The following is a 12,587-nucleotide window of genomic DNA, read 5'->3' as shown; positions in this document are numbered from 1 at the left end:
TCAGCCAAAACTGGTTTGGCTCAGTGGAAAGAGCGTCGGCTTGCGGACTGAGAGGTCCCAGGTTCGATTCCGGTCAAGGGCATGGACATTGGTTGCGGGCACATCCCCAGGAGGGGGTGTGCAGGAGGCAGCTGGTCGATGTTCTTCTCTCATCGATGTTTCTAGCTCTCTATCCCTCTCCCTTCCTCTCTGCAAAAAAAAAAAAAAAAAAAAAAAAAAAAAAAAAAAAAAAAGTATTCACATAGGGTAGAACAGCCAGGAGGCTCCTCCCCCATCACCCTCTAGCCACTAGTGCATGGTTTTATGAGGCCCAGGGGCAAAGATATGCCTGCCCTCCAGCACCCCAGGAGGCCCACACCCTGCTCAGCTAGGTTTTCCCAAGTACAGAAGAGCCCAGGCTAGAGCCAGCTGCAGGGCTGGGCTCCTGTCCCATTCACACTCTCCTTTCTGCTGACTCACTGTTACCTGCCCTCTCCTGGGGGTGGAAGGTCAGTTGCAGGGGTGGGGCAGGCAACGAAGAGGAAGGGAAGAAAAAAGATGGAAGCCCTGCCACTGGGGGGCCCCAGCACAGGGCCAACAGAGACCTGCTCCGGGGCTCCCTCTAGTGGACGAGGAACAGAGTTGGAAGCTACTAAGGAGACAACAAGGCTAAGGCAATAAATCTTTATTAAGCACCTGTAGTTACTGGGAGGAGGCCATGATGCTGGACACACCTGTTGACAAGAGAAGGGGAGACCAAGGGTCAATGTGGGAAAAATGAGAGACAAGTTCCAGTCATCAACTATAGCACCCACAATTCTTTAAAGTCAACAGATCACAACTCCCTTCTGGGCCCCAGTCACTATCACAAAGGCAGTTTGGGGCAGTAGTTAAAAGTCTGGACTCTGGAGCAAGGAGGCCCAGGTTCAAGTTTCAGCCCTGCCAGGTACCAGGTACATAAGTTTCCCCACCTGTAGGAAGCATCTATCCTAACTAGGATAGGATTAAGGATGCATTAGAACAATGACTGCTAATAAGTGTTACTATTATCATAGTAATGCAAGACACTCTGTGCTGGACTTGCATCTCCTCACTGAACCATTTGCTCCACTAAGTTCTTACATAGAATAGGTACCTCAGAGTGAGGGTCTACAGTACCCAAGTGCAATCTGGTTCCTAAATAAGTACCAAGTTAACTGGTTTGCACTGAGAAGCCTTGTTGTACCAATAACTCTCTTTAAAAGTACCCACCTTATAGGATAAGGAGAGGTCAAACTGACTTAAGTGTGAAGAAACAGTGTTTGTCATTATTATTGATGCTCTTTTACCCATATTTTAGATGAGAAAACTGAGGCATAGAGCAGTAAAATCACTTGCCCAAAGATACACAGCCATCAAGTACAGAACCAAGATTCCCACCCACTAGCCTAACTCCAGAGCCTGTAGCTTCTGGCATTCTGCTGCGTTTTAGCAGATGCCAGGGCTGAGACCCCGGGAGCCCCAAGGATAAGGAGACAATGGGACAGAGCCCCAGGAACCAGTAAGTGTGTGGGGACCACCCTCCAGGCCACTCCAGGCCCCTGGAAGTCTTAGTGAGTGCTGTGGGGCAGGACACAGGGCCGGAAAGTTCTAGGGAAGACATCAGTACTCCCTGCTTCCTTCCTGGGCGGCAGCCCTGGGACAGAAGAGGTCAGTGGAGTCTGGCAGATGGGTCTCTATGGACGGGCACCTGCTGAGCCACACACCCTGAGGCCTCAGGGTACTACTCACTGTCAAAGTCGATCTTCTCCACAATGTTCTTGGGCTTAATGCTCTCTTCCTGGCTACAGATGAAGATCTGTCCCGCCTCATCAGCGCTCCAGCCGTACTTGCTCATCCACACCTTCAGCTGGCTGTCTGCAGGTGACACAGCAGCACAGGGGTTTTGGCCACCCAATCCTGCAGTACCAGGGGTCCTGGGATCCAAAAGCCCAGGCACCTTCCTTGCCCCAATGCTTCAGAAGCCAAGAGCATTTTCTATCCAAACAGCAGCAGCACCTCTGCACTTCTATAGTTCATTCTCCAGACGGCTGCCAGGGGCAGCTTTTTACCTTTCTCATCCTTACATGCCACAGACTTTTGTCTTATTTTCTATTTATCTCTTTTCTCTCCCAGGGCAAACCTTGGTTCTAACAGTCACAGTATATTTATGTAACTGCTTTTCCCCATGACCTACAAGAAATGGTTTCAAAACCACCGTGTCATCATCACCACGAACAATAAGCCTGTGGTTATCAGGTTTGAGAATTGCTTTGCAGTTCTTTTTTTTTTTTTAAATATATTTTATTGATTTTTATACAGAGAGAAAGGGAGAGAGATAGAGAGTTAGAAACATCGATGAGAGAGAGTCATCGATCAGCTGCCTCTTGCACACCCCCTACTGGGGATATGCCCGCAACCAACCCAGGACCCTTCAGTCCCCAAGCCAACGCTCTATCCATTGAGCCAAACCGGTCCCGGCTGCTTTGCAGTTCTTTTTCACCCTTGGAAAATATGCCACTAAGGATATAGGGCAAAAGGGTTTACTGTTACTGGAAATAACCATTATCAATGTGATCCAGATTCATGTTTCTTTTCAATTTTCAGGTTGTTAAATCCCCTTTTGATTTAATTTCACTTTTAAGTATGTCAAACAGTACAATGCCCGACACAAAGTGTGCAATTAAGGCCAAGTTAGCTCCCATTAGAAACAACAAACCCCCCCCAAAAACTAACTGGATCAAAAGGCAAAACTGTCAAAGGTACTCAGAGAAATCTCACTCCAAATCCACTGTTCTCAACCCCCTGATCTTCACCCATTTTCCTTTTTTCCCCTGTGTTTCTTTTTGCAAAAATGTGCAAACACACACACTTTTTTTTTTCTCCTTCTTTTTAGAAGAATCTTTTAAAAACATAAAACTAGCCCTAGCTGGTTTGGCTCAATGGTCAGCCTATGGACTGAAAGGTCCCAAGTTCAATTCTGGCCAAGGGTACATGATGTCTGGGTTGTGGGCTCGATCCCCAGTGTGGGGCGTGCAAGAGACAGCCAATCAATGATTCTCTCATATCACTGATGTTTCTATCTCCTCTCCCTCTCTGAAATCAATAAAATACATTAAAAAAAAAAAAAAAAAAAAAAAAAAACATAAATCTGATCACGTCCCTCCCTGCTCAGAACCCTCTGTGGCTCCATCTCTCTAAAAGTAAAGATCAGTCTTTGAAGGCCCTGCTGTATCTAGAGATCTCCTTCCCACCACCACTTCTCTGCTATCAACTCCCTATATACCCACCCATACCTACACTCAATTCTGCTCCAGCCACCCAAGGAACATGACAGGCCCCCACTGCCTGAGGGTCCTCACATTCGCTCTGCCCTCAGACTGCAATTGTTCAAATGCTGCCCCCACCCTACTCTACAAGCCGTCTTGCATGAATTACCACTGGATAGAATAGTGTCTGGCACAGAGCAGCCATTCAATAATTAATACAGAATAAACAAATGAATGTGATATATCTTCCGTCTTATACCAATTTCTTCTTCCCTGGGCTGGGCCTTCAATAACCACAGGGTGAGGAAGGGATGGATCCATCAGGAGCTGGCTGAGGCCCATTACCCCAGACTACCCTGAACTTCCTAGGCTGGCATTAGGGACCCAGAGAGCATCTTACCGGTCAGGTCTCCGAGCATCTCGGCCAGCAGCCAGCGATCAATGTGCTGATAAGTGATACCCACGACATGGCAGATAACTGTGGAGGTCAGGGACAAAGATGGTAAAGAGCCACGCCCGCCTCCCAGGACCCTGCTAACACTCCCTACCTGCCTCCACCTTGCCCCTGCCTGGGAGCTGTTTCAAAAAGGGACTTACATTTTCGGACAGAATCTTCAAAACCAGTTATACCTTCCAAAAGGTCCATGTTTTCATCCAGGGCTTGCTGTGAGAAGAATGACAACGTTGACAATTTTAATATTAATACCAAGAATGCTAATATTAAAAATATTAACATCCTGTCTGACATTCTCCGTTGGCTCCCACATCTAAAAAAAATTTAAAAATCGCACCGCTGCCCTGACCGGTTTGGCTCAGTGGATAGAGCGTTGGCCTGCGGACTGAGGGGTCCTGGGTTCAATTCCCGTCGGAGGCATGTGCCTTGGTTGCGGGCACATATCCTCTGCAAGAGGTGGCTGATCGATGTTTCTCTCTCTGTCCCTCTCCCTTCCTCTCTGTAAAAAAAAAAAAAAAAATCAATAAAATACGTATATTTAAAAAAAAAATATTAACAATCGACCCCCACATGCCAACTATTCTTCCGTGTGCAACCCCATCATGTAACAGTTACTATTTTTATGCCCATTTTAGAGATAAAGAAACCAAGGCTCAGAACAGTTAAGTGATTTGTCAAAAATTAAACCTAGGTTTTAAATCTGATAGGCAGAACCCAGTTCGGAGAAGGGACAGATACAGATTAGCTAAATGCACTCACTTTGCTCCTATCTCACTCAGAGAAAAAGCCTACCATATCCTACAATGACCCACAAGGCCCCACAGGATCTATGCCTTCACTCCAAATTTTATTAATTTTTAGAGTGGAAGAGAGAGGGAAAGAGACACATCAATTTGTTGTTCTCTTTTTTTAATGCATTCATTGGTTGACTTTTGTATGTGCCCTGACTGGGGATTGAACCCCCAACCTTGGCCAGGAAGCTCTAAGAAACTGAGCTACCTGGCCAGGGCTGCACTGACTGTTCTTGCATCTGAAACTCTCCTCTCCTCCCCCATGGTTTCTACTCATGTGTCACCTTCTCTGCAAAGGCACCTTCCAACATTAGTGAGGGAAATGCGGAAGCCACAAGGACAAGGAGTAGCCAGTGAGGTATGAGGAAAGTCAAAAGAGCAGTTGTAGCTGAAACTGGTTTGGCTCAGTGGTAGAGCGTCGGTCTGGGGACTGAAGGGTCCCGGGTTCGATTCCGGTCAAGAGCATGTACCTTGGTTGTGGGCACATCCCCAATGGGGGGTGTGCAAGAGGCAGCTGGTAGATGTTTCTCTCTCATCGATGTTTCTAGCTCTCTATCTCTCTCCCTTCCACTCTGTAAAAAATCAATAAAACATATTAAAAAAAAAAAAAAAAAAAAAAAAAAGAGAGAGAGAGCAGTTGTCTTGGAAGCCAAGTGATTAAAGGATTTGACAGGACAGGTAAGATGGGGGACTGAGAACTGCCTACTGAATCTAGCAACTGTTGACCTCGACAAGTTTCATGGTGTTTGTGTTGGGGAGCAGGTCAGAGGGTTGGAGTGGGTTCAAGTGAGCAGGGAAGAGTGACCATAGGCAATGTGTCCCAGAAGCAGGGTGACCAAAGTCCCCACCTGCTGAAACTAAGTTTTGAGGTGTGACATTTGCAGTTTTAAAACCTGGAAAGACCTGGGCAAACTGGGCAGCCAGTCCCCTAGCTGAGAATGTGGCTGTAAAGGGGCGCAGAGAAAGGGGGTAGAAGACAGAGCAAATGTGATGTCAGGGACAGCTCTCGCTTTTAAAAATAAAAACATCAACGATGAGAATCACTGACCGGCTGCCTCCTGCATTCCCTCTACTGGGGATCAAGCCCACAATCCAGTCATGTGCCCTGACTGGGAATCTAACCAGTGACCTGGCTCATAGGTTGACGCTCAACCGCTGAGCCACCACAGTGGGGGCAATAGCTCTTTGTTATGCTAGAACTACAGAGCAGGCATGTTCTATGGTGACACAAATAATCCAGGAAGACCACGTTTGATGTTACAAGACAGTAGGGAGAATTGCTATTGTAACACCACTGAGTGGGTGCAAGTGAAAGGGGACAGTGTACCAGATGGTCTGACATAAGAGGGACCACCCACCCTCAAAGCTGCAGGTGCTCGGTCAGCTGCCATGCCAGGGCCAGGGACATGTGCAAGTTCTGTTTTTGGCTGCTTCTATTTTCTCACAAAACAAGCAACCAGATTATAAATTAAGGTGAGAAGAAAGGGTGGGGTGGGAGGGGAGGTCAAAAGAGCTGTCTAGGTGAGTGGGGAGGGAATAAACTGGAGGGGGGGGGAGAGGCAAGAGCCTAGGCCAAGGGTGGAGGACTGTAGATCTGGGTTGTCACGTGCTCTGGGTGGCTTTTTCTCCAGCCTGTTACTTCAGATATAGGTGTGTGTGTGTGTGTGGTGGGAGGGGGAAAGGGGAAGGGGGGATCCCGGGGAGGAGGGATGCATGACTTTTGCTAAGAGGAAACAGAACAAAGGACTGGAGTGCTGATCAGCCCAAGAATGTCAGTTGGAGACCTCACAGGGAGCGGGTGTGTGTGTGTGTGTGTGTGTGTGTGGCTGGAAAGCTAGGAGGAAGTGGTCAGAGAGTGGAAATGTTTAACATTAATGGCCAGAGGAAGGAGAAATTATTGCTGAAGAAAATTCTAGGGCAGTGGGTCCCATTTAGGAAGCTGCAGAAGTGGAGGATCTGGTTCCAGTTAGAACAAGAAAGGGGGCAGTTCAGGTGATGGAGGACTTTTACTGGGAGGATGCCTGAGCCCTGTGGGCACAGGGGACAGCCTGGGAGTCCTGGCTGTGTGTGAGGATCACGATTCTATGAGATCCTGCTTGCACAGCCCTAAACACAGGAAGCCAGTAACGGACATGGTCATTACTTTTATCAGTTCGCTCTGTGTGGCCCAGCCACCCATCCTGCCCTTGGATCCAAGGAAAGTTACCCAGAAGGCCTGGAAGTGGCAGGTCTCTAGTAGGTCTCCAAGGTATAAAATCTGTCGGATGGGCCGTTCTTCTTGCTGGAGGAAAACGTTAAGGGAAAATGGTCCTAGAGCCTGAGGAGCATACTGTGAAGTCCTAAGCCAGCCCTCCTTACCCACCTCTTCTGATCCCTGCAGCACGGGTCGTAATGGCAAAAGGTGAGACAACCAAATCATCCAATGATGGGGACAAGGACATCAATGACTGTCCAGAGACTGAGCCAACTCCCACAGAATGTAAGCACACTGACATTAAAAAAAAAAAAAAAGAAAAAGCAGAACAATGTGCATAACAGCTTACAATTTGGGTGGGGGACATATCCTTTTCTATATAATAAAAAGCTAATATGCAAATCAACCGAAATGCAGAACCAGTCACTATGATACACACTGACCACCAGGGGGCTGATTCCCATGGGAGTGGGGGTGGGGTTGGGGGGTGCTCAGCCAGAAGTAGGACTCTTGGCTGGCAAGGGGAGCCTCTCCTGCCTCCATGACAGTGCTAAGGATGTCAGACTGTGAGAGGGTGCAGGCCACAGGTGCACGATTTATGTGTAGTGTAAATTTAACATACACAGCTGTACTTATGTAGCTACAGGATATCTGTGGAAAGGTCCCTAAGAACAGCAAACAATTGTTGCCTCCTATGAGCGGACAGGGGGAGCTGTGGGATAGGGAAGAGAAGCCATTTTCCCCCTATATAAATTTTCTTTGTATTTTTAACAGTGTGCTGTATGTCTTTTTTTTTTCCCCCCCTCCCATCTGGCCCAGCCCATCCGGCCACCCGTGTATTTTTTTTTTAAACCATCATAACAGAACCCTGTAGAAGGTGGACAATCTCTCAGAAGGGAGGCACTCTCATGGACACACCTGGCAGAACAGGTTCAATGAGTAAGCAGCCATTTCCCAGCTCAGCCAGTAACAGGCAAGTAGTTGTGACAATCCTGGCATGGTGATCACTGTGAGCACAGGGCCCAGCATGTTGGGGGACTCTGCCAAGTTTCTCAAGTAATTAAAGGCAAGTTAGAGGCTTTCCTAGTTAAGTGCTAGATCAGCTACAAAAAAGCAAGGGGAGGCGAGGGGATCCAATTCACTGATTTTTCACTCAACAGTTTTTCATTGAAGGCCTGCACTGTGCTAGGCAGGCAATGAGGATACATAAAGTTTAGCTGACAATCCAGCTCTTCCTGCCTTCTGCCTAGTGCCCAGCCCCCAACCCCTCCTGCCTCTGGCCTGGTGGTCTTTACTTAACTAGAATCCTCATGAGAATCTCTCTAAAGCATAAATCTACCCCCATCATTCTACAGCTCCCTGGTGCCCTCCCAAATTCCACTTTGAAAGCTATGGCATGGCTATGCTGAACTTCTATAAGACAGCACCGAGCTTTTCCTCCAGGCCTCCCTACATACTGTTCGCTCTGCCTGGATCACCTTCCCTACCACTTCACCTAACTTATCTTTCAGATGGTCTCTCCTCCAGGAAGCTCTAACATCCAGGCAAGGTCAGGTGCCTCCTCTGGCCCCTCTAACCCTGAGGCTTGAATACATGAGGCTGTCACTAACATGGGACAGGCCAGCCCTACCCAGCACTGGGCCAAGCCCAGAGCAGGCACTCAAGTGTAACTAAACTCACAGACCACTTCCCAGGGAAATGATCTTTCTTGCCCCTGCCTCCTCCCACACACATGTGGACCCAAGAACTAGAAGGATACATGGGCCTGGTCGATCATGCACTTGCAAAGAGTGAAGTCCGTGTGGGGCAGGTTGGTGAGGGCCTTTAGCAGGATCTGAGCGGTGACAGTGGTCTGAAAGAAGGCTGGGTTGAACTGGTACCTGAGAAGGGAAACAAGAGACACAGCAACAGGTGGCACCTCCAGGCCCCAGAAGCCTCACCAGGGGTGAGGCAGGGTACACACTGCTTTGGCTCAGAGTCTGGGAACTATACATGCCTGGGCTCCAATGCCAACCACAGATTCTCTGGCTACATGACCTCCCTGACCCTACTTTCCTGCTCTGTCAACAAGGACAGTTAATTTTCACAACCACCCAATAAGACAAGATAATGTTAACTGATTCACAAATACCAGTAAATGAGTATAGAGAGAAGTCTCAAATAGTGGTTTAGGGATCTGGAACCAGAATGCCTGGGTTTAAACTTTCCTGCTGAGTGACCATGGACTTACTTTATTTATTTTTTAAAATATATTTTATTGATTTTTTTTAGAGAGGAAGGATAGAGTTAGAAACATCGATGAGAGAGAAACATCGATCAGCTGCCTCCTGTACACCACCCCACTGGTGATGTGCCCACAACCAAAGTACATGCCCCTGACCGGAATTGAACCTGGGACTCCAGTCCACAGGCCGATGCTCTATCCACTGAGCCAAACCGGTTAGGGCACCATGGACTTAATTTAAATCCTGTCTATCAGTTTTTTCCCTTGCAAAATGGGGCAATTGCAACCATATCTACCTCACAAGGACAATACAACATTTAAGTGAGTTAATACATGCAAAGCTTATAGCATAGCAACTACCACATGGTGGTAGCGATCACCAGTAACAACCTAAACAACCCTATAAATACATCCATTGTATAGATGTTAAAACTGAAGCTACCCAATCGTAAAAATTATACAGCTGTGTGCCAATAAAGTACTGAAGGAGAGAAACCCAAACCTCTGTTACAGGAAAACAGATAAAAACTGAGCCACAGAAAATGGCTGGACCTCATTAATCCAGTGCTCAGTGGAAGCAGCCAGATGCAGGACTTGTTCTGGAGGACTCTAATTGCATCAAGTTCAAAACAGGCAAACCTAAGCTAAGGCGATCAGGATGCATGCATGTGTGGTAAACTCACATTAAGTCAGACCATTAGAACCTGAATGGTTGTGAGGGTGGGCAGTAGGTGTGACTGACATAAAACAGGTGGGGCAAAGGGCCTGAGTTGCTAGCAACACTCAGTTTTGCAATATAGATGGTGATAATATGGATGAATTTATAATTACTTCTTAAACAATATGCAGTCCCTCAGTATCCACCAGGGCTTGGTTCCAGGACCTCCTGTGCATACCAAAATCCACAGACCCAAGGTCCTTACATAAAAAAGTGCAGTATTTACATATAGCCGATGCACGTCCTCTCATACATATTTTTACTTTTTGGTTAATCCTCATCTGAGGATATCTTTCCACTGATTTTTAGTAGAGAGAATAGAAGGGAGCGTGAGAGACAGAGAAACATGGATGTGAGAGAGACACATTGATTGGTTACCTCCTACCTGCACAGCAACCAGGGCAGGGAATCGAGCTTGCATCGAGGTACATGTCCTTGACTGCAACTGAACCCGAGACCCTTGAGTCCACAGGCCGGCACTCTATCCATTGAGCCAAACTAGCTAGAGTTCCTCTCATACATTTTAAACCACCTCTTGATTACTTATAACACCCAATACAGTTACATACCATGTAAATAGTTGTTATACTGTATTGTTTAGGGCAGTGGTCAGCAAACTCATTAGTCAACAGAGTCAAATATCAACAGTACAACAATTGAAATTTCTTTTGAGAGCCAAATTTTTTAAACTTCTAATGCCACTTCTTCAAAATAGACTCACCCAGGCCATGGTATTTTGTGGAAGAACCACACTCAAGGGGCCAAAGAGCCGCATGTAGCTTGAGAGCAGAGTTTGGTGACCACGGGTTTAGGGAATAACAAGAAAAACGTTTATACATGTTTAATATACCGTATTTTTCGGACCATAAGACGCACCAGTTTTGAGAGAAGGGAAATGAAGAAAAAAAGATTCTGAAACAAATAGTGTCCTAAAATATTTTATGTGCATTAAAACCCAACATCACAGTCATAAACACATGTAATCAACCCTGTAAAGTAAACAGCAGCATTTAGAACCATTTTAGAGCCGGGCAAGCACACAGAGACCACACAGAGCCGGGCAAGTAAAAAAACTTTTTTTTTACAGTATATGTGTAGGCTATATTTGGACCATAAGACGCAGGGACTTTTCCCCCCCCCCACTTCTGGGGGAAAAAAAGTGCGTCTTATGGTCCGAAAAATACGGTAGATATAACCATAGTAGGTATAACTACACAGTACATCAGCAACATCACATTTTTAGGGGAATGTTTTCAACCTTTCCACTGATGTGGATTCTGTGGATATGGAGAGCCAACTACATATATTTATGTACTAGTCTGTATGTGTGTTCTGTAACTAACTTAAAAAAAAAAAAAAATAGAGCGTCGGCCTGTGGACTGAAAGGTCCCAGGTTCGATTCCAGTCAAGGGCATGCACCTTGGTTGCGGGCACATCCCCAATAGGGGATGTGCAGGAGGCAGCTGATAGATGTTTCTCTCTCATCGATGTTTCCAACTCTCTAGCCCTCTCTCTTCCTCTCTGTAAAAAATTAATAAAATATATATTTTAAAAAAAATCCATTCTGCCCTAACTGGTTTGGCTCAGTGGAAAGAGAGCATCAGCATGCAGACTGAAGAGTCCCAGGTTGATGTTTCTAACTCTCAGTCCCTCTCCCTTCCTCTCTGTAAAAATCAATAAAATATATTAAAAAAGAACACACATCTATCCTCCTGATCTAACTTCCTCGGATTCCTAGTTTTGCACACCAAGATGCTTCATGCTGTAGGCTACCCCCTACTCCTGTACCACCCAGTGTTGGAAGTGCTACCTTGCTGGTCACTGGCATGGGACTGGGATTAGAGGCAGACACTCACAGCTTCAGGACAGCCAGGTTGGCTTCCAGGTCATAGGCATTCTCCTTGGCCTGTGTCTCCACATAGCGCTCCAGGGTGGCCAGATTCTCAGGATTGTATCTAGAGAAGAATCAAGATGGATGAGCAGAGAGGAGACAGGAGCTGAGCCAGTTACTTTTTTTAAGGATGGGCACAGTAACCTGCTTCTTCCTCCTTTACTTCCTTTATCTTACCCGTATCTCAGACCTGAGCCAGGGGTCTAATGCCTAGGATGCTTCCCCAACCTCAGACAATCAGTCATCCCAACCTGTATACCTGGGCACCCGGACATCTTTGACACACACAGCTTCCTCCCTTCTCCAGATCTCACCCCTGTCCAGCCCCATCCTCTCCGCTCTAGCTTCTCCCATTCCAGTTCTGACCAATCTGCTTGTGCTTCCCCCATCGCAGCTCTGACCGCCCTCAGCTATCACTATCTACTGACGGTTTTGTCGTGACTCTGAACTGGGAACTCCATGAAAGCCTGGGCAGGGGCTGTCTTGGTCACTTCTGGTCCCCAACGTTGCCCGGCGCTGACAGTGAACATGTGTTGAATAAATGATATGAGAAAAGAAGGTAGATGAAGAGCATTGTCAGTCGAGAGGAAAACTGAGGGGCTGAGGCCTTAAGACAATAAAAGAGGGGAGACAAGGCAAGGTTATCTCCCGCCTCTAGACGCTTGCAATGCTGTTTTCCTTAAACATCTCCCCCCGAAGACTGGAAAATCCCACCCAGGGCAAGCCCAGGACCTGACCACCCACTCGCGGCCCCGCGGACCAGCTCTCCCTCCGACCAGGCTCAGACCTGTCGATGCCCTTGAGCAGCTTGCCCACGTTCGCTCTCATCTGCTCGAACATGGCCATGCCTGCGGTCGCTTCCCACCCGGGGGATGAAGCCGCGGTACCGGCCGGTGCGGCGTCCTAGGGGACCGGAAAAGGAAGAGATGGCGGAAACGGAAATACGTCGTAGTTTCGCTCCAGCCCCTAGGCGCTGAAGGGGGAAGGTTCTTGCGGCGGCCCCACGCTTTCCGGCTGCCACGTGATTTCTCCCCGGGGCCGCAGTTGGC

At 47.4% G+C, this 12,587-nt stretch overlaps 1 protein-coding gene across 2 annotated transcripts; it reads right to left on the bottom strand.

Annotated features, from left to right (window-relative positions):
• Positions 1-649: 649 nt before the first annotated feature.
• Positions 650-12,552, bottom strand: EIF3K (eukaryotic translation initiation factor 3 subunit K). Of its 2 annotated transcripts, none has more exons than XM_084905632.1 (8): positions 12,326-12,552; positions 11,504-11,602; positions 8,465-8,585; positions 6,718-6,792; positions 3,864-3,930; positions 3,667-3,744; positions 1,750-1,875; positions 650-713 (listed from the first exon to the last, which is right to left on the bottom strand). In XM_084905632.1, the coding sequence occupies exons 1-8, from the start codon at positions 12,382-12,384 to the stop codon at positions 682-684; spliced, it is 657 nt and encodes a 218-aa protein (XP_084761758.1). In that variant the 5' UTR covers positions 12,385-12,552; the 3' UTR covers positions 650-681. The 2 variants fall into 2 exon arrangements, with proteins under 2 accessions (XP_084761758.1, XP_084761759.1); XM_084905633.1 differs by having other exon boundaries at positions 11,458-11,602; positions 12,326-12,444.
• Positions 12,553-12,587: the final 35 nt, after the last annotated feature.

Source organism: Pipistrellus hanaki (genome assembly GCF_964339955.1).
Source record: "Pipistrellus hanaki genome assembly, chromosome: 15".
In the NCBI taxonomy this organism is placed as follows: Eukaryota; Metazoa; Chordata; class Mammalia; order Chiroptera; family Vespertilionidae; genus Pipistrellus; species Pipistrellus hanaki.
Note: the sequence above shows the minus strand (reverse complement) of the source record. Positions and strands in the feature narration are given on the sequence as shown.

Bases quoted from the DNA above. Each gene is read 5' to 3' on its own strand.
- EIF3K (XM_084905632.1), bottom strand. From the start codon at position 12,384: ATGGCCATGTTCGAGCAGATGAGAGCGAACGTGGGCAAGCTGCTCAAG. The intron at 11,603-12,325 runs GTCTGAGCCTGG...ATTCTTCTCTAG, and splicing joins CTGCTCAAGGGCATCGACAG to ATACAATCCTGAGAATCTGG. The intron at 3,931-6,717 runs GTAACTTTCCTT...TTCTTCTCACAG, and splicing joins GCCACTTCCAGGCCTTCTGG to CAAGCCCTGGATGAAAACAT.